Source organism: Pempheris klunzingeri, chromosome 5, assembly GCF_042242105.1.
Source record: "Pempheris klunzingeri isolate RE-2024b chromosome 5, fPemKlu1.hap1, whole genome shotgun sequence".
NCBI lineage: Eukaryota > Metazoa > Chordata > Actinopteri > Acropomatiformes > Pempheridae > Pempheris > Pempheris klunzingeri.
Window position 1 is genome coordinate 3,229,413 of NC_092016.1, and position 25,669 is coordinate 3,255,081.

At 42.2% G+C, this 25,669-nt stretch overlaps 3 protein-coding genes across 4 annotated transcripts in view; 2 read left to right on the plus strand and 1 right to left on the minus strand.

Moving 5' to 3' along the window:
- The window catches only part of sin3aa (SIN3 transcription regulator family member Aa), a 138,037-nt gene that overhangs the window by 81,110 nt on the left and 31,258 nt on the right, over window positions 1–25,669 (plus strand). The window lies entirely within an intron of this gene.
- On the minus strand, window positions 807–15,142 carry snx1a (sorting nexin 1a). 2 transcript variants are annotated; one of them, XR_011584325.1, is made up of 16 exons: window positions 14,718–15,142; window positions 11,299–12,277; window positions 9,876–10,012; window positions 9,662–9,737; window positions 9,372–9,415; window positions 8,572–8,713; window positions 8,412–8,490; window positions 8,252–8,327; window positions 7,869–7,982; window positions 6,073–6,166; window positions 5,768–5,973; window positions 4,667–4,810; window positions 4,089–4,169; window positions 3,914–3,985; window positions 2,054–3,011; window positions 829–1,603 (listed from the first exon to the last, which is right to left on the minus strand). XR_011584325.1 is itself a non-coding variant. In XM_070831072.1 (15 exons), exons 1-15 carry the CDS (start codon window positions 14,844–14,846, stop codon window positions 2,961–2,963), a joined length of 2,424 nt encoding a protein of 807 aa, XP_070687173.1. In that variant the 5' UTR covers window positions 14,847–15,142; the 3' UTR covers window positions 807–2,960. The 2 variants fall into 2 exon arrangements, 1 of the variants encoding a protein (XP_070687173.1); XM_070831072.1 differs by having other exon boundaries at window positions 807–3,011.
- sv2 (synaptic vesicle glycoprotein 2) lies at window positions 15,060–25,142 on the plus strand. The gene is made up of 13 exons (XM_070831074.1): window positions 15,060–15,329; window positions 16,900–16,998; window positions 17,296–17,457; window positions 17,632–17,794; window positions 18,065–18,186; window positions 19,231–19,394; window positions 19,485–19,565; window positions 19,782–19,880; window positions 20,995–21,083; window positions 21,743–21,870; window positions 22,580–22,675; window positions 23,063–23,222; window positions 24,114–25,142. The coding sequence occupies exons 1-13, from the start codon at window positions 15,236–15,238 to the stop codon at window positions 24,295–24,297; spliced, it is 1,641 nt and encodes a 546-aa protein (XP_070687175.1). The 5' UTR covers window positions 15,060–15,235; the 3' UTR covers window positions 24,298–25,142.

The following is a 25,669-nucleotide window of genomic DNA, read 5'->3' on the forward strand; positions in this document are numbered from 1 at the left end:
AGTGTCCCCAGAACCAAGAAAAATCATTTAATTGACCCTAAAATAATGTTATTTCATGCTAATATTAGTGGAAATTATGATTTAAAAAATGCACTAAATTGATTTCATCTAGCACACATAGCTCAAGTGCTAGTGTTTTACTAAATATTTTAATAAAAATAATGGATTTACTTCAGTAATGTGAGGCACTGACTCCAAATCAAAATGTATCAGTACACAAACCACATGGGAGAAAACTTCACATGCATTTAATTTTGTATTTTTCTAAATATAAATATTTAGACGCAGCAGATTATAAGATACATTATATTTTCCACAAAATTATTCATGAGAAACAGGATGAAAAGCACTAAAATCTAGTGTGAAGAAGTCGTGATCATTTCTACCTCTGATCTGGAGTCACTGCGTCACATCAGGAGGAAACCGTTAAAAAAAAAAGTGCACTTAAATCTAATATAAACAGGAATATCCCACATTTTAGTATTGATACTGATGAACATATTAAATCATGAATGTTCCATAAAATGATGAATATATTAAATCTGTGTAGTTATCATTTGTGTTAGTAGTTATCAATAGTGAAGTTTTCTTGGAAAACGTTGCAGGGAAGAAGGTCGGCTGGAATACCTCGGTCACCTGGCGGCAGATTTACAGACTGATCTTTCACAGCGGTGGAAAAGATCAGTCTGTAAACGTTTCCACATTTTCTAACCTCCCTTTAAAAACCGCTCGTCTCTGCAGACTCCAGGTGACGTCATCAGAAGCAACGAGAGGAAACGAACAAACAAGACGCTGAAGGCTTGAAGTTCTTCATGAAATTTCCAAGTGTAAACAGTGCAACTTTTATTGATTTGTTTTAAAAGAAATTTCTATGACACAGTGCACGTTGCTGACATTGCTCTGCACATCGACAAGTGGTGACACACAGCATGAGGCCGCGCTGACAGTTGGAAACAAGCGTGCGTCCAACTGTCCAACAAGACAAAAAAACAAAAAGGTTACGGTGCAGCTCATGACTACACAGCTTCAATTTAAGTGTGTGCAAATGTGAGATTAAAGCTGAAATCAGCCCTGCGACAGACTGATGCTTCACTATGACATCAGTATGTTTAGTATTTGACATTAATCTCATGTCTCATGTTGGCAGCAGCAGCAGCAGCAGCAGCAGCAGCAGCAGCAGCAGCAGCAGCTCGGTCCTGCTGGTTTCTCCTGGAGAGCAGTTTGGAAAAGGACCATTCCAGTGTTTTTCTCGTTGTTTTTGCATGTTTTTGCCCATTTACTAGAAATCATGCAGCGTGGAATGATTTGCTTCTTTTCTGTTTCATATTGTTGGAAATTAAAGGAACGCTGTGGATTTTATCTTTTAGAAGTTATGTTTACACTCCCTGTTTCTCACTAAAGTGCATCTCGTGTCTTGTGAGGTTAAACAAATGTGTCGAAATACATTTCCTTCCTCCAAACATTTTTTTTTGGAGGAATAATTTTAAATCTAAATTTTTTTTTGCGTCCACGTTTACAAGCCTCTCTGTCTCGTCTGTCGTCGTTGGCACATTGCTGCCCGTCTTGTCCCAGCGTGAAACTGTGGCGTCACCTGTGTGAGAAACTAACAAAAACAGGGACCCAAACTTAAACAGATTGCTCCAAAGCGTCATAACTCCACAGGGTACCTTTAAAAATCCAACTGTCAGTCAGAGGAAACAACTGCCAAATGTGAAATTTCTAGATATAAAGACACACATGGCCAAGAGATGAACAGATAATGAACATAATTGCTGTTGCCAACGCTGCCTGAACGAATGCCTCATTTCACAACTACAGCATGAAAATCTACTTGCAGAGACTTGGAACTTGCTCGACGAGGACGATCTGTGCAGCGGACGTGTCAGCATTTACTGTTCTTACTGCTTGGTACCCTGACAAAAACAGACTCGGATGTGAAAACCACCAGTTTCAAGTCTCTGCAGGCTGATTTTCAAGCAGTAGTGACGAGTTATGAGGAAGAAAACTTGTAGTAAATGGGCTTAAACATGAAAACACCAGTTTGTTCTTTCACCTCTGCGTTGACACTCGTTATGGCTGTTGTGGAAGTAACTACATGGAGCCTCTGCACCGCCCGCAACTTGTGTACGACTGCGTGCCAAGTTGGGTCACAACAAAAGACGCCACTCTGACTTAAAAAGGCACAGACATGTGTGGTTAGAAGAGTAAAGTTCGCACTATGATTGAAATAAAATCTAAAACATTAGACTCACAAGCTTGACCTACAATGCAACCCTTGACCACAGCTGTAGAGCCGGCGGATCTAATGCCCCTCGACACCCTGCACCCCTTCCCCTCAGCATCGATAGTATTTTAAATCTGAAAGAAAACGGAAAAACAAAAACATGGCTGGTACTTACAGGAAGTACTTTCTCCACCTGGTGGAAGTGCTAATAATTCTTTTAACTGTTTTATCCATTTTATCCCTTTGAGTCGTTAAAAAGAAGAAAACTCTTGGCCACTTTCGTCATCTGGGTCCCCAGAAATATTTGATGAGAGAGCAGCCGCGCTGTAAACAATTAACCACTGCTGATGTGAAGGAGGTCCTGATCACACGAGGGAGAAAATCCTGAGAGCGACGGACTCGGTTCATTTCCCTTCTCTAGTGGAAGTTAATGGAATCATTCATCTGCGCTTTTCTCTTCTTCTTTTGTTTTTTTTGTTTTTCCTCTCGTGTGTCCATATCTTTGTAAATGCAAACTCTTTTCATCTAATAAGAAAATATTTGTGGAAGGTTAAATGAAAATATACAGTTATTAATACAATAGAATACAGAGCTATGTGTTAAAGGTGATTAAAAAAACAGGTTGATTGTATCTCCCTTTACAATGCACATGTTTTCCTTGGTTTAAAGGCAAGAGGTAAAGTGTATAAGAAAGAAGGCAGCCCGTTCTGTCGTCCAAAAGGCTGGTGCTCGACGATTAGGCGATTGCTTTTGCTTCTGGTAAGAAAGCCTCCCAGTATTTTATCAGCTGGAGACAAAAACAGAGACAACAGTGTGAGCTGAAGTGGATTTACAACACGTCTATTTATCTTTTCTAGTTCTGAACCCGTCATTATCCACAGACACTTGTTAGGTCCACTATTTGTTACTTTTCTCCTTTTTACATTATTCAATACAATTCAATTTATTTTGTATTGCCCAGTATCACAACAGAGTTGTCTCACAGTGCTTTACAAAGTTCACTGAAACATTGTAAATTGAACACTTGTGGGTTTTTGGGTCCTTGTTGGACAAAACAAATAATCTGAAGACACTTGTGGTGAGCCTCTTTCAGTATTTGTACTTATACTTATACTAGCTCTGACCTTTATTTCCTGCCGTGTTAAAAATGGTTCATAACTACAGACTGTATAAAAGATGTGAACATATCTCGGCCTGAGAGACGAAGCCAATGCTGAAGAGCCTTAAACCTGCAGTTTTCCTAATTACCAGCAGGGGGAAACTCTGCTGGTGGCCAGAAGAGGCCTGATTTAATGTAAGTCTATGAGGAAACGAGCCGGTTTCTCACTTTATTAATTACATATACAGTCATCCTTTGCTCATTGGCTCATTTTTATTCCTTTTCCTGAAAATTTTTCACTTAAAAATTATTATTGTAACTAACTACATCTCTGAACTTCTTCCATTTTTCACAAATTTTGATATTTATAATTCAAACTTATTGCACCACTGCAGTCTCTCTCTCTCTGTACCTCAAAAGTATAAAACATGTCCAATTCGGTCCTTTAAATATGAATTAAAAACTGACTCTGTAAGATGACACATTAAAAACAGGCCTTTATCAACATCTAACCCCTGTAGAAACATGTGCTCTGACTGGTTTCACAAGCGTAATATTTGATTATGGAGATATTCACATGTGACACTCACCTGTTGCTGAGACTGAAGCAGAGACTCCAAGTACTGAATAACCTGTCGTTTGAAATTCTTGGTTTTTTCTTTCTGTGTGATTAAATAAAAACAAAAAAATCAGTAATGATGCTCAATCAGTAACAACGGATATGTTCATCTGTCCAGTGGAAACAATGAGGAGAAACATGAGCACCTCAAAGCGAACAACTTCCTTGCGCACGGTGGTGGAAACTCTTTCAAAGTCCCTCTCGTACTGCGTCACCTTGGCCTCCCACTGAGAACAAGAAGGACGGTTCAAAGTCCCGGGATGTGGACGCCCATTCAAGCCAGGATAATAAAAAAAAGGAAGGAAAAGTTGGGAATAAAAACAGCCACGGTTAGTTTACGTTCCTCAGTCAGAGATGTTGAAAGTGTCTCAAACAATCTTATATTTTTTAATCACTTCCAGCTTTTTCAACTTTTTCTTTTTACTGATTGAGCTTCTACACAATCTGTTAGATGTAAAATGGGAGATAAACACGTTTAGTTAAAGCGAAGTCTTCTTCAGAGAATACTGCTAATAAAAAACCTCATCGACATTCAAGCACATTCAGTGTTTTTCTTTTTCTTTTCTGTGTCCTGACAACAACCAAGATAATAGAAAGTAAATGTGGTGATTAAAGTGAAACATTTGTTTTATTATGCTCCCTGATTCTTGAGCAACATGAAGGTTTTGTAACATTGTTCTCGTCACAGTTATTTTCACGGTGTTGGTTTTGGCTCGTGCTGTACCTCGGCGATCTCCTCTTTGGCCAGCTGCAGCTTGTCCGGCTTGTTGGCCCACAGCAGCTTGGCCTCGGTCTCCCTCTTCTTCTGCAGCGCGGCCTGAGCGTCCTGCCAGCGCTGCCACGCCTTCATCCGGTGATCAAACGACCCCTGCAAGCACACGGGATCACTTCACGTTTCAAGATTTGGCTTCAGTCGCTGCTGCCGTGTAGCCGAGGCTCCCTGCCAAACCTTTAGTCTGTATCTTATATTCAATTAACTAATGGCGTCGTCTCTCTCTGCCCTCGTTCTTGACTTAAATTTAGCATTTAATTGGCATTTCTTCTTGTCCTTATGAGGATTCAACTCATGCTCATGTTAGTAAGCCACAATGACAGACAGGGCTGAAGGCAACTAATGAAAATGATTATTTCCATAACGTTATTAGTTGTTTGGTTAATAAAATGTCCGATCAGTGTTTCTTGAAAGCCAAAGGTGACGTCCTCAAATGTCTTATTTGGTCCACAACCTCCAGATTGTACCAAAAAATACATTTAAGAAGCTGAAATCAGAGAGTTTTAAACCAGAATTACCACCGTGGTGTTTTTGCAGAACGTTATGACGTCACAGTGACGCCGACCTTTGACCTTTTTGGACATAAAACGTCATCACTTCATCATTTAATCCCACTACACATTAGTGTGAAATGTTGTCTTACTTAGCGTATACATTGGCCATGGTTTTGTGAGGTAACAGCGATCTTTGACCACCAAAATCTAAATCAGTTCATCCTTAAGTCCGACTGGACGTTTGGGCCGAATGTGAAGAAATTCTCTCAAGGTGTTGGTGAGATATCACATTCATGAGATTCATCACTGGAACCGAGGCGTAAACTGATTCATCGATTATCAAACTAGTTGGCAGTTGACAGTAGTTTTTTAGACTGTCATGGACGCAGTGTAGTTAAATGTAACTCTACATATCTAGTCTGGGGTTTCCATCCTAACCTGCAGGTGTTTGTGCTGCTTTAACATTGTGGCTGTTTCTATTCAAACCATGAAAGAAATCTACTTCTCCTGTACAGAATTATTGTTGGCGCCCAGTAATAGTTCATAGTTTTCTCAGTACCCTCACGGCTCCAAGCAGGCGGATGTAATCTGCGATGACTTCAGCGAAGCCGAAGGTGTCGTTTGCGGCCTGGTCCTGGTGTAGCTGCTCCATCTTGTCCTCCACCTCGGCCAGCTGGGACAGAGCTCGGGACAGAGCCGTGTTGTCCTCGGCGCTGCCCAGCATGGCCACGCTTTTGGCAAAGCTGGCAGTATTTAAGGACAGCTCTGGGAGGAGGGGGAGGGGGGGGGGACAAACGTGAATGCAAACACAAACTCAAAATCTGACTGATGAATAATCAGTGAAGAACTCTGATCCTTCCTGACCTTTCCTGTGGACGACCAGAGATTCGACCAGCGCGTGGAGCTTCCTGAACTGCTGGTCAGCAGACTCCACCTCCTGCAGCTTCTCCTCGAACCACTGCAGTGAAACACACCATTAGTAAAACTCCTGGTTAAATCCACATTTTGATTTCTAAACTAGATTTCAACATGTTGTCTGTGAAGTCCCAACTCTTACAAGACACATAAAATCTTATCATGACTAAAGTTTTTAACTTACTAAAGTAAAACACATACACTACTCACTAAAAGTTAGGGATATTCGGCTTTCAGGTGAAATTTCAGGATGAACCTAAAATGCATTCTCACCTTTCCAGGTGAACTTAATGTGACCTTCTCTAAACCTTTGAATGCACATGTCCAACTGTTCAGTGTCTCAGTACTTTCTGCACCAGCTGCTGTTCTCTAACAAGAAGCTTAACAGCAACATTCACAACAGGTTTGATCCATGAATCCACCAATACATTTCCTGCTTCAGTTAGAATTGGTATTTAAACAGTCCTCCTCATCCTGCTGTTCACATTCTGACATCATGAGACCAAGACGACACCTAACAGTTGATCAGCAGCACCTCAACACTGGAGGCTTCAAACAGGAAGTCCTCAGACGGAGGTGTTCACTGAGCTTAGAGGGTCACAGAGTGTCATCAGGAGGTTGGAACAGTGATACAGAGACTGGAAGAGTCACAGAAAGGAGAGGAGTGGACGTCCTTTGGCCACGTCCCAATTTATTGAGACACTGAACATGTTTTGTTGTGGTTTACCCTCCACTGTTGGTAGATTTTCTACAAATACATTGTTTAAGATGAATAAAATCACCAGTGCATGCTTCTACTTAAATGTCCTACTTTCATGATATAATATCACTGTAGCATTCACTTTTTACATTTTCCATATATTTCACCTGAAAGTCGAATATCCCTAACTGTTAGTGAGTAGTGTATATATTGTGTTACAATACTTATTATGTATAATAATAATTTAACATGCTTTAAAACTGTGTTATCTAGTTGAGCTCAAAACTGAACTCATTATGTACAAAGTACAAAATAATTCATTTCTAAAGTTGTGACAGGGAATTAACAAAGTGTAGCTCACTGTGTTAATTCAAACAAGAGGGGGGGGGGGGGGGGGGGGGGGATATAAAACTGATATATGATCATTATTGTGTATGAAATGTTTGGAACATTTGTAATTGTAAACATGGACCAAAATAAATGAATACTTCTACTACTACAATTTACCAAAATGTAAATGAGTCATAGAAATCTACCTTTAACACTTCTTCAGACTCAAGAAGAAGAAGAATACTAATCCAACATGTATGTAAACTACGACACCTTCAGTTTCCTGCGGAGCCTGAAACACACTTGAAATGTGTGAATTTATTCAGGATAAACATTTACTTGAATATCTGAATAATGTTTGTGGTTCAGATCAAGAGGAATTCAACAGTCACAGCTCGGTTTCTTTAAACAGCTGCTTTGATCAGCGTGGCTGCTCGCCTCACCTCCACTGAACTGTGGTAGAATATCTACTAAATAAAGAGTTAGAGTCAAATATCAGCAGCAGCAGATCAGTTTTCAAAAGGCTGTTTGCCAGTCTGTCCATTAATCTAAGTGCATCATAAATAAAAAGTGCCTGATGTTCTGACTATGATGTTAAAAAGCTTGAGCCGATGAAATGTTCTGCTTTTTACTGGCAGATTTCCTCTTTCTGGTTTGCAACATCAGAGATTCTCGGGAACGAGAGCCGTTGTGTCCGTTTGCAGCTGAAACTCACCACGTCTGACTCATTCATCTTGATGGTCATTTTACTGACAGCATCTGTCGCTTTGTTGATCATTTTCAGGAAGCCGGCGCCGCTCAGAGCCTGGGTGCTCACTGCTCTGGGCAGCTGAAGACACACACACACACACACACACACAGTACACGTATACATCACCAGACTGCACTTAAAATAAGAAGAAGCAGTAAAGGATGAATTGAAAGTAAACGGCAGAGGAATATTATATCCCTTTGATCCCTCGATTTTAAACCAAAGTTCAAGATGCAACATTAACTTAATTAGCAGGTTGTGTGGTTTTAGGATGATAAAATAATAAACTGTTTGTCTTGTATTTAGACACAGAGGCCAGAGATTCTCTACACTCAGTTTTGTCGTACTTCTTCTCTCTCCAGGAACTCTCTGACGTCGGGATCTTGGAGAAGCGACGGGTGATTCACCACCCTCTGGAGATACCTGTCAAACAAGGAAAGCACACAAAGATCAGAGCAACATCACAGCAGCTAAACGGTTTAGTTTGAGAGTTTAATTCCTTCTCACCGCTCCAAAGAGCCTCTTCTTCTCTCAACAAAGTCTGCAGATGAGGAGTCTTCCTTTCCCACCTTCACCTTAGTCATACCTGTAAAAGACGACATCTCTTCTTACAGCTGACGGGAGATCAGATTTATAGTCACGTTATCGAACAGTAAAGTGGGCCTACCCAGGATGCTCTTCTCCGGCGGCGGAGGCACGATCAATCCATTTGGTCCATGTTTTTCTGAGAGCTTCTCGTAGAGGCCGAGGAAGTCGCTGAAGCGCCGCCTCACTGTTAATGTCTTGTTGCGGAACATAGGCAGTGTGGTCTGAAACAGAGTTCACACGACGTTCTTCACTTTATTCTGCTCTCGTTTTATTGGATTTGATGCACAAAACGTTCACAGAAAGTCTCGAAAGTTAGAAAAATGCTTTAAAAGGGGAAGGAATATCTTTGAATTTCAATATACAACTTTAAATAATGCTTGATTTTTATCATCCTGCCGTCATATCTGATTGTTGGCGGTGTTTTTCTGCTCTGCGCCTGGTGGCGACCGTCCTCTAACCTTTGACGCTGTGCGTGCTGTTCATGCTGTTCATTTTAGGTAGCTAGCAAACTGCTAATGGTGAACAGGTGCTTTTTATTATTGCTTTAGCAACATGCCAGACTGTCCTATTAAATGGCAGCTGGCTGGCAAATGAAGAGTATAAATAAACGGCTTTGGAGACGTGCAGAGCGGAGGCCGACCTGTATGTGACCGAGGAGGTCGGCTCTCGCTGGCCATTCGTAGCTAGATAAGTTATCTGTTGAATCCTCACTCTAGGATTATTTAATGTTTGCTAATTTCTAATCAAAAGTAATATTTATATATTAAACACCCACTGCTGTGGGTACAAAGGAATTCTGTAGGACTTATATTTCGCAATTGCATTTAAAGTAAGAGTATAGGTGTGATGATAAAGGCTTCAGTGTGGTCACGTTGTTACCTGTGTGGTTACTTTGTAGGCCATGTAGGCGTTCATCCCGTCCCCTGAAGAAAAAAAAGAGAACATTTACTGTGAAAAAAAAAGACACAGACTGATAGAAATATTTACAGAATATCATCCGAGACAAGTTACACATCCTTTATGGTCCTTTATCAGTCGTCTACCGTTTGTGGTTTGAAATGATTAAATAAAGGATCACTCCTGCTGGCTTGATGTTTATGGCACGCAAACTGTTATAAACGAACTAAATAAACCCAGATACATTATTCATTAACAACAAAAAGCCTCACCGATTTTTTCAGGGTCTTTGACAGAGACAAAGATATCAAATTTGTCTTCCTGCTCTTCTTCTTCCTCTTCTTCCAACTGAAACAAATATTGAACAGAAAGTGAAAAAAAAAGCTGATCAAACAAGAGGAATTGGGATTTATTTGACAGGGAATGTTGACATGTTTGTTGTGGTGAGATGTTGAACTAGTCAGGTGTGTGTGTGTGTGTGTGCACCTCCTCCAGGACAGCAGACTGTGGCTTGGCCAGGCTGGCGGCTGCAGACAGGGGGGGGGCAGAAATGGTCGGAATGGCCGTCAAATCCTTCTTTCTCTCGTTCTGCGGACTGTCGAGGGAAAGCTCCACTGTGGCTTCTGTCGGAGAGGAGAAGAAGCCACACACACACACACACACACACACACAGGTTGTTACATGCTGCTACATGCTGACTGGAAACTGTAGACAAACATCCATTATTAACTTCCCGGCCTGTTAGAAGTGTCACAACGGGCACATTTACAGGCTCTGAATGCAAACAAATAAACATTAAACTGACAGATTTCTATTACTCACGTCAGTCTAACGTTTTTTTTTACCTTTAGACTGAATTATTGGGCTGCAACTAACAATCACTTTCATTACTTAAGTTTCTAGATTCATTCATTCATTGTTTGGTCTGTAAAATATCGATCAGTGTTTCCCAGAAGTGACCAAACAAGACGTTTGAGGAAACCAGAAACTGTTCACATTTAAGAAGCTGGAATCAGAGAAGTACTTGATTCATTGATTCATCATTGCAGATTTTCTGCTTTCTTTTTGCTATAATGTTCCTTTCTTGGAGGTGCGTCTTAGATTGAGTGTTATTTAGCATCTAACTTCTTTTGTTTGGTAATAAGAGAGAACAGCAAACTAAAGTTCATCATAAAGGACAATTTGTTCCTGTCTGGATGTGATAATAAAGCTTTTGTCCTCGACCTGTTACTACGGATACAGCTCAGTTAACTTGGACTAGCGGCCATAAACTGAAGTCACAAGTGCTTCATTTATTGAGTTTACGTGACCTGATGTGACCTGATATCCAGCAAAAAAACATTTTTGCTGTGACGGGAAATAGAAACAAATACAACTTTAGTCCAGCGTGATAAACGTGACTGTTTTTGAGGTAACTTCTCTTTTTCTTCTTTTTATTTTGTTGTTTATAATCAGTTAAAAGGGGAAACTCCCCCATTTGTACACATCACAGTCTGTTTACATGTAGTATAAAGCCTTCTTGATTCAGACTCTCTCTCAGTGTTTATCCTCAAGTCACGTGTGCAACAACTAACAGCTCTCTGCGATTAAAATGTTGGTTTCTCTTTAGTTTCAATACAAGATTTATTGACAGTAAAACATAACTTGAACCGACTACACTTCTAGAAACACCAGATGGTCTTATCAGGGTGCATTTTTTATTCCCAGTGTTTATTTTTTGGAGGCATGTGTGCCGTTACTAGACAGTGGACGGTAGAAAACAGTCAGGAAATGAGAGGAGACAGACGGAGGATGACACGCTACGAAAGTTCACAGCCAGATCCAAAGCTTTTGTCACGAATACCCCCGTTAGAGCGCTAAGCCCTAAAATCCTGATAGTGTTGAATAATAAGAAAGGTAGTGGACCCACCAGAAAATATGTCGGCCTCTTCTTCAGAGTGGACTCCATTAGTCTTGGAGGTCACAGTGCTGGTGTTTCTGACGCTGGGCGCCGGGGGGACGGCCTCCTCCGTGAAGATATCAGCAGGCTCTGCAGGATTACTGTCCTGCAGAGGCCCACCTATGTTGTCACCATCTCCACAGACTTTGGTTGTGACAGATTTGTCCTTCTGCTCTTTGCTGATGGTTTTCTTTGAGGTGGCGCCCAGCGGCTCACTGAACAGATCGTCATCAGGCTCGCCGAAGAGGCTTTTCTGTGTCTGCTTGGCAGGTTTGGCCTGTCGTGGCTCTGTGAACAAGTCGCTTCCCTCGTCTTCGAACAGGTCGATTGTTGCCACGCTGGGTTTGTCGGAGGCGGAGGTGCAGGCAGCAGCAGCAGCAGCAGCGGGTGGAGCATCACTCAGGAGGTCAACCAAGGGGTCGACAATTTCCTCAATGCAAGGTGGCGGTTCTGTGTTACTGGCTGACAAATCGCCACCGAGGTCGATAATGGAAGTTTCTGTTGCTTCCGGTTCGGCATCACTTCCCATTTTCCCGTCGCCAGGTGGATCTGGATCGCCGCTGGTCACTTCACTTTTATCCGCTGCCGCTTCAACGGTAACATCTGCTACTACGACTTCCTCTCGCGGCGCCTCAGTTTCACTTCCAAATATGTCAACAAATTCATCGGAGGGTTCATCTAAAGGGATGTCAGTTGTGTCTTTTGCTGAGTCTGCACTTTCAGCTGCGACCGCGTCGTCATCGGGAGAGTCGGTCACGTTGTTCGTTAGGTCGACGAAATCATCCGAGGGTTCGCTGACAACTTCACTCGCTGGTTTGCTGTCCGGTGGGCTGCTGACAGGCTCCAGTAAGGGATCATTCATTATGTCACTGGGAGGCTCCATGAAAACATCGCTGGGCTGACTGGTGGGTGGCAGTGTGGCGTCCATTTCAATCAGTGGAGGGCTGCTCTGGAGACGAGATGAAAGAGGGAAAAGGGATAATGTTTTAGTGTATTTAGAGTGGGGCTGCAACTAACAACCATCTCTACGTCATGTTTGATTAAACATCAGAACAATAAAATGGCAGGAAATTTACTTTCTGGCTGTAAAGAAAACTCCAAAAGATGGAATTTATAATCATATTAAACTGAGAAAAGCAGCAAAAGTTCACATCTGAGAACCTGAACCTGGCAGTTTGCTTGGTAAATCTGTAAAATAATTTATGGATAATAAAAATAGTTAAAGATAAATTTTGCAGGACGTTTTGCAGCCAATTCTTTTTCCTCACTACGTTATATGATTTTCACATGACTGTCATCACTGTAGCCTGGAAGGAATAATTCAAACTAAATGTTTTGTTAACTAATAAACTACATTACTCAGCGAACAAAGAGCGTCCAAATGAAATGAGACATCTGTGTCCATAAAACTTAAACTGTACAACACAATCCAAGTCTCTGCTATCTAGTTATAAGGTCTTTAAATCCCAAAGGCACCTATTTTTACTAGAACATGACTTCCACAAACTCATCCACTACATATTATTATCAGCTTTTAATGAATTTTAGGAGAATGAACAGGTTTCAACAAATAAGTTGGCAGACAATACCTGTCTGTTTAATGTTTGCTTTCACACCAGAATTTCCCCCCGGGGATAAATAAAGTATTTCTTTCTATCTATCTATCTATTTGCATGTTATTGTTCAACCTGGTTGATGTAATCCTTCGGGTCAACCTCGCCGATCAAAGTATGTCCACTAAAAGAGCTCATTGATCCCTACAGAGTTAGAGCTGTAAGATCCTTATGTTTAACCAGAAGTCACCAGACTCCACTGATAAAATCAGTGATTTTACCTCGCAGACAACAACAGTTGCTGGTCTACTGCTGCCTCAGTTGGTTAGTTTGTTTTGTGTTACTGTGCGATTTCGCTGTTTTAAAAACTTACTTCGGATCAGAACTAACATGTTAAAGCGCCAAAGTCACAGCAACTAGACCAGCAACTCCTGTTTTGTGCACGGTAAAATTAGTGATTTTGTCAGTGGAGTCTGGTGGATTTGAACAAAAATTATCTTACACGTCTTTCTCTGCAAGGATCCTTTCCATAACGCTGTCTGACACTTTGAATAACAATCCTGGCCAAAACAGTGGCAAAAACAAGCACTTCTGGTTGTGGCTTTTGGAAAAGTTCAAAACCTTTTGTACCTTCCCGTCATTTTCAACTCAAAATATGTCAAAAAAAATAAAAATAAATAAAAAGATTTAAATACCAGAGTTTTCATTTAAATCTGTGCAAACTGAATTATCCTCCTTTCAACTAAAGGTCAGAGGGAACTATAATGAACTGAATTTTTTTTTTTTTTTTTTTTAAATATGTGGCAACTCTGAGCCACAAACTGGCCACCGCCTGGTCAACCTCCAAACATGACTTCAGCTGCAGGCTCTGGTAAATGTAACATCCACAAAGTGCTGAGCAATGTTTTTCCATGCAGCAGCAGCAGAGTCCAGCACACACACACACACCACACACACACACACACACACACAGAAAAAATCAAAGACAGCAACTTTCCAATCTGAACTTTGACTGTAGGAAAACATCCGGGTTCTGACCATGTGACCACACAGCTCACTCACATGACAGGGGGCTGCTCGAGCCAGCTATTGATCCTCATTCAAAAAAAAAAAGAAAGAAAGAAAAAAAAAAGGGGTGATTTTTGATTACCAGAATCATGACATGTAAAAAATAACATCTGCTTTTAAAATCAAACCACTCTGACCTCCTTCTCTTCAGATTACTGGGATTACACTAATGCTTGTTTTTAGATCAATGCACTGGCCTAAATATCTGCACACCCAGACCATAAAGGAGGATAATTTCGGATTTCAGTGCAATTTAACCTGGAAGGGTGGAGGTTTTAGATAATCTGTGCGTGTCACATTAACCAAATAGGAAGTGCAACTTAGAGACATAGTGATATCTGGTTTTCTAATCGATCTGATCAAATCACAGCCGGACAGTCCTGCACTTTTTAGCGGAAGAAATCAATACCAACATGGGCGTTTTTTGTAGGAGCACCACAAGTAGTTTAAAGCCTGAACGGTGGAGGTAAAACAAGTGGGAAGGACAGATTTTCTGCATTAAAAACAAACCTCACAGCTCAGAGGATTTAAGTTAGAGCAACTGCTGCAAGTCTAACATCACCTGCCATGACAGTAGCTTACATCTAGATTATTTCTCTAATGTTTCCTCTCCGCTAAAAACAAGCTAAAGTAAACTTTTGCTAAAAGCGCCCCATTAGCTTCTCCTCCGCGGACGTTAAGCTAGCTAACTGACAGTTAATGTGAGTTAGCCCGACGGGACGCGGATTAGCTTAGCGACGAATTAGCGTTAACTTCATCCGGACATACTGCGCTCATGAACAGGTCGTCCCCGTCGTCCTCATCACTGTCTCGGCCTCCGACTTCCTCGGAGTCCAGCACGTCTTGGTCCTCGGAGTCGGGGAACGGAGGAGGACTGCGCTCCGAGCTGGTCGCCATCTTCAATCCTTTTTTCTTTTTTTTTTTTTTTTTTTTTCTAAACTAACGGGGAGGTAACGTCAACGGCTCCCCTCTGCAGACTCACGGCGCGGGCAGACGGGTGTGCTTTAGCGGCTGCCTCCGGAGCTCATGTGCGGGTGAGAAGAACCAGGACCGCCGTGGTGAGTTCACCTGAAGACCGTGTAGCCACGCCAGGCTGGAGGAGGAGGCGCAAACCGCCGCTGTCTCCTCTACTTCCTGGTCCTCCTTCTTGTCAGGTTAGCTTCAGCGGTAGCTACGTTAGCCCCCGGTGCTCTGCCACAGTCATGGGGAGCTGAACGGCGCCTGGAGCAGGACGGGGGTGCAGTTTGAGTCCTGCCCGCAGCTCAGACACACTTGTTTAGGGGAGGATGTCTCGCCACGGACATACCCGGGACGCGGAGGCGAGAAAGCCGCTGCTCACCGGTGATTACCTGGAGCCGAGCGTGCTGGACTCGGATGAAGGTAGATGAAGTTGTGCTGCTCCATCACTTCGCTTTAAAGCCACAACTGCGTGTTAAATTAATTTTTACTAACCAGCAACGAAATAACATCAATTAGTTCGCAAATTATTTACTACGGAAGAAGATTAGGGCCACACTAGAGAAAGAATCCTGACGTAATTACGCCCAGAATTCTCATTTTAAGTCAGAACTCTGACGTAATTACGCTCAGAATTCTCATTTTAAGTCAGAATGGTGACGTAATTACGCTCTTAAATCATAATTTTGACGTAACTAAGTCAGAACTGAGATATTTTCTCACATTTGGCCCAAATCCTTTGCTGTAATTTATCTGTAAACTCTACTTAAATGTAGTTCTGTTCTGGAACATATATTTGCTCCTCATCTCAGGTTCTTATCTGGAGTATTTCAGCAGGCGTGATGCTAAATAGCCCTCTGAGCAATCATCTCTACAGGAAGTGGTGGAAAGTATCTTTCCTTGGGTATTTCCATTGTGGGCAACTTAATACTTCTACCTGACCCACATTTCAGAGAGACACATTATACTTCACTGTATTTGTTTAACAGCTGTGGCTACTTTTCATATTCACATTTCACCTGCAGCACCAGTTTGGACACATCCTCTCATTTAATGGTTCTGATGGCTTCAATGTTAATCTGTAATGTGGAAAATTATGTTTAAAAAAAAGAAATAAAATCCATTGAGTGAGAAGGTGTGCACACATAAAACAACTTAACCACAAAAGAGTTCTGCTTATTTGTGGTGACATGTTTTATTCTGCTGTATTAGTACTTCCTCCATCTCTGGTTGGAGGAACCTTTTGGTTTAACTTGAGAATTTTTAATTATAGTAATTTTAATATCTTTTGGGCTGTTGTTGGACAAATGAAGTCATGTGAAGTTGTCATTTCCTTTCGATTCAAGAAACAAAACAATCACTAAGAAACTAATCTTCATAGTAATTGATGATAGAAATAATTGTTAGTTGCAGCCATAATTATTTTTATCTGCTGATTTTGTTTCTCACTTAATCAGTTAATTGTTTGGCAAATTAGTGAAAAACGCCACAGTTTATTTCCTCAAGCCCAACAGCCCAAAGATAATCAGCAAAAGACAAAGAAAAGCAGCAAATCATCGCCTTTTAGAGGCTGGGACCTGTGAAATTTTGTTATTTGTGCATGAAAGTTGGACGTAATTTAATCCACTAGTTGTTTCAGGTGAGCTCTACATACAATAGATGGTTCCTTTTATTATGTCTTACACAGAAATAGAAACCAACCAGTGATCCTGTGCAGGAGTACTTCCTCTGTATGTCAGTTAGTTTGTGGTAATGTAGTGAAATACACATTTATTTAGGAGGAGAATAATATAAAGTAAAATAATTCTGCTTTTGATTTTGACACAGGGTCCATTTACAAGACATATCGTCAAGGTTGCAAGAATAAGTGTCTCATCGGCTGTTACCAACCTCATTTATACTAAATGTGTGGCTTTATATGTACCAGCTAAACAAAGGTGCGAAGCTTTTGTAATATCTTCTCTGTTTATGTTCTTGTTGCTGCTTTTTTTAGGTGAAATAATCTTCGACAGGAGCGCGCCGAACATCGGCCGTGACGCCGGCAGGAGTGCACAGAAAAGATTAACATATGAGGAAGCAGTAGAGGAAGCAGGTAATACAGCGTCAGATTAGCTGTAGTGTTTATGTGGCACAAGAAAATGAGGAGTTGAAACAAACATGAGACATATGTTGATGGGGAAAGAAACCTTGTAGGTCAAGTTTTGAGGATTTAGATATCTCACTTTAAACTGGATGATTACACGTGACCAAACCTGACATCCTGACATTTGTTCAGCTGTACGAATAAAGTTTAAGGCTACTTTTGAGGCAGGGCAGCTAAACTCCATCACTGTTAAATACATCCTACAAAGACGATTCTTTAACTTCCTCTCTCTGTCTGTCCTCTCAGGCTTTGGTTTGTTCCACTGGCTGCTGTTGGTGGTGTGCGGTTGGGCCAACGCCAGTGACGCCGTCGAGATCCTCTGTGTGTCTTTTATTCTGCCGACGGCGCGCTGTGAGCTGCAGCTGAGCTCCTCCGACATGGGCCTGCTCACCGCCAGCATTTTCCTCGGTGAATCACAGTTATCATATCTGCTCAATCAGCCGTCATTTTGATAATCGATTATCATGGTTTCAGTCATTTTTAAAGCAAAAATGCAGTAATTTCTTCCAGTAAATACAGTAAATTAAACACATAAGAGCCCTTAGAATAAAAAGAAGTTGATTCTTGATTCCTGTTGTGTAGGAATGATGGTGGGCGGCTACATGTGGGGGTACCTGGCGGACCGGAGGGGGCGCCGTAAGGTCCTGGTTGTGTCCCTGACAGTCAACGGGCTGTTCGGAGCTCTGGCCAGTCTGGCTCCGTGGTTCTGGCTCTTCCTGCTGCTGCGGTTCATCAGCGGCATCGGGTCAGAGTTTGTGCTGTCGTTTGACAGATAGCCACTTCAGTATCACGAGAAACACTCTGCAACACTTAGATGTTCCTTCATGAAGGATACGTGAGAAAAGAAAATCACAGAAACTGTTTAAATGGCTGCAAAATACAAGACAAGCAAATTGGAGATGGTCAAATTTGAAACCTTTAGTCACAGTGCCCTCATTAAATAGACTAGAACAGAATGGGCCTCAATCAGTTTCGACAAAACTGGCTTGATTTCTTGTTTTCTTCCCCTCTGCAGGGTCGGCGGGTCGATCCCCGTCATCTTCTCCTACTTCTCAGAGTTCATGCCCCGACTGAGAAGAGGCGCCATGATCAGCGCTCTGGCCACCTTCTGGATGGCAGGAAACATCCTGGCTGCAGGTGGGAAGACACACGACTCCCATAAATAAAATAACATCAGCGTAGGATTAGAAAACATGATTTCATAAGCTGTAAGTAGCTGTAGGTATCACGAAAAGTCTGATCTGTTGTTCGTCATGCGGAGCATCAGTGGGTTAATAAACCCTGAGGAATCATTGTGAAGCCCCACCTAACATTATCCTGCCACATAACGTCTGCTCCATTTTCTCATAAAAGGTCTGGTCACTCGAAGAGGGTGAAACAAGCTAGTCGGGTTTTTTTCTGCCCAGATTCTGTTTCAACTAAACGTCTCATCAGACAAAACAACATTTTCTCTGTCAGCATGCAACAACGACAACAACATGTCCCACACACGACTGAAATATTGTAGATCCCATGTGTGAGAAGCACAAAATGGCCCCAATATAAGAGTTTTGGAAACAGACAGTGACAGTAGTGATACAGACAGACAGACAGACAGACAGACAGACAGGGAGGGAGATCTTTTTTGTTTTGGTAACGTTTTAATGAAAACATTATGCCAATAAAGCTAAGTGGATGTATGAATATATGAGAGAGAGGGAGAGAGAGAAGGTGGAGGCAGAGGGCAAGAGAGGGACTGGGGAGGGGAGAGAGAGGAAAGATGAGGTGGGGAGAGAGGGAGGGAGAGTGGGAGAGATGGAGAAGGAGGAGAAAGGATGAGGGAGAGAGAGAGAGAGAAAGAAGGGTGGGTAGAGGGCACGAGAGAGAAGGGGAGGGGAGAGAGGGACGGAGGAGAGAGAGGAAGGATGAGGTTGGCAAGAGAGTGGGAGAGATGGAGAGAGAGAGATGAGGGGGAGAGAGAGGAGGGAGAGGGGGAAGAGGAGAGAGGGGGAGAGTCTTAATAACTCGGCCAGTTAAACTTCATCTTTGTCCCTATAAACACATCTATAAATACTACTGAAATAATCTGCACATTAAACAATCTTATAATCTTATAATCTAGATTTCTACATGTTGGGGTGAACTTCCTCTGCAGGCCCTATCAAAATAAGAGACAAAGCACAGACTTGTTTGTGTGTGCAGGTCTGGCCTGGCTGGTGATCCCTCAGGACTGGGTCCGTTTCTCCGTGGGACCGCTGGACTTCCGGAGCTGGAGGCTGTTCGTGGTGCTCTGCTCCGTCCCCAGCCTCACCTCGGCCCTCCTCTTCAGGCTCCTCATGCCCGAGAGCCCCAAGTTCCTCATGGAGGTATCAGCAGGCCGGACCGCTGCTCCTGTTTGCGGGCTGTTTGTTTCCTCTGAGCTGCCTCTCAGGTTTTTTTTATCCCTTGTTTGTCAGGCTGACCGCGAGAAAGAAGCGATCCGTGTCTTCCGCGTCATGTTCGAGCTGAACATGTGGAGGAAAGGACAGGATTTCCCGGTATGAACTAAATAATGTTCCTTCTAGCCTCTACGATGCTTTTTCATTATTTACTGCACACGTTTAATGTGTTTAGATTAATCAGACATCACAGAGGAAGTGAAACTGAAGCAGGAAGTGTTATTTGTAGTGACTGTGTAATGTTTCTTCTTTTCCTCTGCAGTCTAATAATCTGCCGTCTGCTCTCTCATCTTTAACTTCATGTTTTTGTTGCAGGAATTTGGTTTGTGCACCGGCTCCAAGCAAAGAGGAGGAGGCCAGGAGACCAGGACTCGAGGTCCACGTAGAGGGCGGCTCGCTTGTGTGTTGAAAAAGGTAACACAGTCAGACATGACTGGACACCCATAGAGACGATCTAGAGGATTATTAGTGTGCACAGTTTGTCTGTGCTGTAATTTTACGTTTAAGGTTTCAACCAACTATTATCTGCATCATTTCATTGTTTTTTTTGCCCTGAAAAATGACATTAAATGGTAAAATGCACCCATTATCATTTCAAATCCAAGTCTTTAAAAGCACTATTTTGTTCCAAAAACCAGTTTACTGTCATATAAACCAGAGAAAAGCAGCAGATCACCACATGTGAGAATCCTGAGCTGGTGATTCTTTGGCATTTTGGTTCGTAAATTGACCAAAATCATCGGTCAGTTATCAAAACAGCAGCTGATCAGGTAATCATGTAGTTATTTAGCTTCTGTCCTGGTTTTCTGTGTAGTTATTTGATTTTACGGGTTAATTTACTTTTCCACAGAGACCCTCATGAAGATGAAGTAGTGGACAGTTTCAAATACCTGGGAGTAACTTTAGACAACACACTCACCTTTGATCAGCACATTATGGACATTCAGAAAAGAAGCCTGAAGAAGACTGTCAGTCATCCGTAAACTTAAAGGACTCCATGTTACTCCTCATCTTCTTCTACTGCTACTTTATCAAAGCATCAAGTTTACACGCTCACTACCAAAAACCGGACTAAACTCACAAGGGTAACCAACACTGCTGCCACACCCAGTCTCACTGAACTCAATAACAGCCATAACACACATTGCAAACTCAATAGAACGGGACTCCACTCATCCTCTGAATGAACATCTCGCCCCGCTGCCCTCAGGGTGCAGGTCCAGGGCTGCACCCCGCTGAGTGTGACATGGCTGTTAGCTTTGTTGTGTAAAGGTGGTGGGAAGTGTAGTTAAGTCATGTCTACCGTCTGTCTGTCAGTTTGTGAAGCAGAATCAGTGCTGTGAAAAAGAATTTCCCCCCTGAGGACAATAAGGTCTAATAATAGTAATGAGGTAATGATGCAGGACCCACATTAAGGCCCTTATAGTGTGGAGTGTTGATATATTCAAACATATTATTATTGTTTCCTCCTTTTAGCCTTAGACTGTTTCCTTTGTCCCTGTTATTTAAGATGATTCCTAACTTGCAGGCCCTGGCGCCCATCAAACAGATGTTCAACGCTCCGCTCAGATCCAGGAGCGTCGTGCTGCTCGTCATCTTCTACTGCATCTCCTTCGGGTGAGACATCCTCACCCTCCGCACACAGACTCAGGTCGGCCTCTCTGTCCTGCAGCTGGACGCCTCCTCTGTGCTCTGATCTGCAGCGAGAGAGATTAACGTTCACTTTATCTGCAGCAGCCAGAGATCCTGTTATCTAACTGCAATAACTGTGTGTGTGTGTGTGTGTGTGTGTGTGTGTGTGTCTCTGTGTGTGTGTGTGTCTGTGTGTGTGTGTCTGTGTCTGTGTGTGTGTGTGTGTGTGTGTGTGTGTCTGTGTGTGTGTGTGTGTGTGTGTGTGTGTGTGTGTGTCTGTGTGTCTCTCTGTGTGTGTGTGTGTGTGTGTGTGTGTGTGTGTGTGTGTGTGTGTGTCTCTGTGTGTGTGTGTGTGTGTGTGTGTGTGTGTCTCTCTGTGTGTGTGTGTGTGTGTGTGTGTGTGTGTGTCTCTCTCTGTGTGTCTGTGTGTGTGTGTGTGTGTGTGTGTCTGTGTCTGTCTGTGTGTCTCTGTGTCTCTCTCTGTGTGTGTGTGTGTGTGTGTGTCTCTCTGTGTGTGTGTGTGTGTGTGTGTGTGTGTGTGTCTCTCTCTCTCTCTGTGTGTGTGTGTGTGTGTGTGTGTGTGTGTGTGTGTGTGTGTGTCTCTGTGTGTGTGTCTCTCTCTGTGTGTGTGTGTGTGTGTGTAGGTACTACGGGCTGTGGATGTGGTTCCCGGAGCTGTTCTCCAGGGTGGAGAGTGGAGGCTCTCCCTGCTCCAACGTTTCTCTCCCGTCTCTCCAACAGAACCAAAGCTGCTCCCCGGTGAAGACGGCAGGTTTGTGTTTGTGTCCTGCTGAGAAACAGCTCGTGGTGGTTTTTACTGCGGTCAGCCTTCTTCTTCTTCTTCTTTTAATTCTTCTTCTTCTTCTTCTTTTAATTCTTGTTCTTTTAATTCTTCTTCTTCTTTTAATTCTTGTTCTTTTAATTCTCCTTCTTTTTCTTCTTGTTCTTTTTCTCCTCCTCCTGCTTCTTCATCTTCTTCTTCTCCTCTTTCTTCTACTTCTTCATCGTCTTCATGTTCTTCTTTTAATTCTTATATTTCTCCTCCTCCTCCTTCTTTTTCTTCTTCTCCTCCTTCCTCTCTTTCTCCTCCTCCTCCTCCTCCTCCAGAACTGGACCTTAATCCAGAGCTCCTCCACAGAAGAAAATGTGTGATGAGATAAAGAATCTAGATTTTATTCCTTTATAATTAATCACATTAAACATTAACGTTAATATTAAAACATAAAACATTTAAAGTCAAATCAGAGACTCAGGACGTTTACAGACCGGTGGGTCGTACTCATGTGCAGGTCTGCAGGTTTCTGTTGAAGAACATTGTTTCCTCTGAATAGTTAAATGTGCACGAAGGATAACATTCAGAATACTAAGAGAACGATGAGTGCACGTGGATATAAACTCTCCTGCAGCCCAGAACAGGAATAAATCGGATAAAGAGAAGTGATGAATGGATGTTTTCCTTCTTCTTCTTCCTCACCTGACAGTTTACGCGGAGGGCTTCATCGTCGCTGCCTCAAACTTGCCTGGAAACATCTTCACCATTCTTGTGATGGACAACACGGGAGGAAAGACTCTCCTGGGTGAGTCACTGTTGATTTGTACTTCTGTTTTATACCCTTTCTTTTTTTTACGTGTTTTTATTTTCCCATTAACAGAAAAGTAAATTAAATTGGAATCCAACAAGAAACATTTGGGAAAAGCAATAAAACTGTACAACAGAAAGTGAAAATCCTCCAATATTAGTACTGATATTACTACATTTCCATGAGATCTATTGTTTTTAGTGCTGACAAAACGTCCTTTTAAGTCACTTTTACAGATCAGCGGCACCATCGATATTTATTAACACTCCTGTGCCAGTTTATTAGGCACACATACGGTTTAAATGTTCTGTTTTTGTGTCAGAGAGGCTGTTGGATTTAATAAAACCGTTCAATCAGCCCGTCTTCTGTTGGTTGTGTCTCCAGCCGGCAGCCTGATAGTGTCCAGTCTGAGCGTCTTCCTCATCTACGTGGTCCAGACCAAAGTCCAGACTCTGATCCTGTCCTGCGTCTTCAGCGGCGTGTCGGTGATCGCCTGGAACGCTCTGGACGTGGTGGGAACGGAGCTGTACCCGACCCAGCTGCGGTACCTTTTCTTCACACTCAACTTTAGTCCAGCAAAGTGGCTCAAATGTGGCGGTTTGGGATTTTTACTTGGTTTTTTTTAAATTACAGTAATTATTAAAGTGTTTCCCTCCCTGAGGATCACCAAGCAAAGGGGCTCCACAAGAAATCTGAGGGATAAAAAAGGAAAAAATAATAATAATGTGGTACAAATGTTTTTTTTTTTATTTAATTTTTGCATTTTTCCCTAATTTGACCCCAAATAATCCCTCAGATTGGTGAATTTAGAAGACATTTGTGAGCAGGACACAACAAGAGCTGAAATGATCAGTCAATCCACAAAAACTTATCGATAATTAGTTTGAAAATCAAAATTTTATTATCAAAATTTATTTATTTATTTATGTTTTATTTTTCAAATTCAAATTCTGGTTCCAGCTCCAGTTTTTTCTCAGTTTTCTATCATTGCAAACTGAATATCGTTGGTTTTTGGACTTTTGTGACATTTAAAGACGTCACCTTGAGCTTGAGATTGACATTTTATAGATCGAACGAATAACAAATAATAGAATAATAAGTGGCAGATAAATCTCTAATGAAAATATCTAATAATTGTTAGTTGCAGCTCTTCACACATCTAAACAGTTTGGATCCACCATTATTGAGTTCAAGTGAAATGTTGTCAAGCTTTTGCTGCTTCTGGATTTTAGACTTGTGACTGTGATGTAATGGGTTGTTTCCTTTTCTTTACTTATTTGTTTCACAGCCTAAAAGTAACATATCCTACTTTATTTTGTTCCCTATTTGCTTAAATCTCTTTGATTACAACATTAAGAATCAGGACAGAATATCTGTATAGAGGGTTTATGAAACAGCCGCTCTCACGTCTCCTCTCTTCTCGTCTTCCTTTCAGCTCCTCTGCTCTGGGTTTCTTCACGGGAGCCGGCCGAGTGGCGGCGATCACGGGGAACGTCGTCTTTGGAAGGTTGGTGGACTCGAACTGCGCCGTGCCGGTGCTGCTGGTGTCGGCTCTGCTGCTGGCCGGAGGACTGGTGGCTCTCCTGCTCCCGCAGACCAAGCAGACTGAGCTCACCTGAGTGCTTTAGATGAATATATTCTTAGCAAACATCCTCTTTGAGTCCTCACGCAGGCCGACTGGAGGATCGCCGCCTTTACTGTCTCCTGTTTTCTGCTCCCAGAGGATTTCTGAATCCTGTCTGTGCCTTTTTATGGTGCCTCATTTAAAATGCCAACAGTAAGATAAAGTGTCAAACCACAGCGGGCTCCCTCCACCTTAAAACAATTATTATTCAAGGGAAGCGGGAGAGAAGATAAAGACATGCGGCTGCAGGAGAGTGTATAAAGTGAGCTGGAGAGGATTAAAATCCTCACCAGGAGTGAGTCGGAGTGAACCGTCAAGGACACCTTTAGAAAGTGTCGAGTGGAGTAGAATCAGTGAGGAGAGGCTTCAAATAGACAAGTGTCCTTGTTCCTGTCACCCTGAACTCTAAGAATGTTTCCAGGCTGTTGTGTGATTATCTGGTTTAGTTTTAAACGTCTAAATCAAACACCACATTCCACATCTTTCAGCTTTCACGGTTGTTTTTCAGGCTTTCTAACATGTTAGCAAAATGCCCCCTTTTTGCAACCCTTGTGCTCATCTATGCAACTCAGGGTCGTTTTCTCTCCCTCAATGCTGCATCACTCTGCAGACAATCCTGCAAACTGGAACAACCCACTTCGACATTCCTGTGGTAAGCCAAAGAGTGCTCATTATAGCTGCCAGTCATTGTAAAAGGACCAGAACAGATGCAGGTGAACGATCCTTCACTACTGCCTGAGTGACCACATAGCAGATGGGCTCATATTCCCATCAGTGATGTTGTACTTCTTGCCTACTGAAGCTTCTCTTTGTAAATAAACACTGCCTGTGCTCATCCCAGACGTGTGTGTTTTGGCTTAATATCACCAACAATCCTACAGCTCAGGTTTTACTGAACACAAAGTGCTGGAAGAAGAATTTAGTTCCTTTAATGAGGCGACTAAAGGTGCTTGTTTTTAGGTTGTTATTTTAATTGTCTAACAGCATTGCAGAAAGGATCTCTACAGAGATAGACCTGTAAGATCCCTTTTCTTTAAACAGAAACAGCCGTTATATCGCTCTCTGCACACACACACACCAGACTCCATTCACAAAAACAGGAATTTTAGCTCACAGAACACAGGAGTTTTTAGTTTAGCTGCTGTGACTTTGGCATTATAACGTGGTAGTTTGGACTTAAACTAACATTTAAAAAGCACCAAAGTCACACAGTAACACCAACAAACTAATCGATCAAGACAGCGGTAGACCAGCAACTCCTGTGACCTGTGAGGTGAAATTACTATTTTTTGTGAATGTAGTCTGGTGTGTGTGCAGAGAGCGATATAACAGCTGTTTGTGGTCAAACCAAAAGGATCTTCCAGGTC

Bases quoted from the DNA above. Each gene is read 5' to 3' on its own strand.
- snx1a (XM_070831072.1), bottom strand. From the start codon at position 14,846: ATGGCGACCAGCTCGGAGCGCAGTCCTCCTCCGTTCCCCGACTCCGAG. The intron at 10,013-11,298 runs GTGGGTCCACTA...CCTCTCCGACAG, and splicing joins AGAGGCCGACATATTTTCTG to AAGCCACAGTGGAGCTTTCC. The intron at 3,012-3,913 runs GTGAGTGTCACA...TTTTGTCTCCAG, and splicing joins TGCTTCAGTCTCAGCAACAG to CTGATAAAATACTGGGAGGC.
- sv2 (XM_070831074.1), top strand. From the start codon at position 15,236: ATGTCTCGCCACGGACATACCCGGGACGCGGAGGCGAGAAAGCCGCTG. The intron at 17,795-18,064 runs GTCAGAGTTTGT...TCCCCTCTGCAG, and splicing joins CGGTTCATCAGCGGCATCGG to GGTCGGCGGGTCGATCCCCG. The intron at 22,676-23,062 runs GTGAGTCACTGT...TTGTGTCTCCAG, and splicing joins GGGAGGAAAGACTCTCCTGG to CCGGCAGCCTGATAGTGTCC.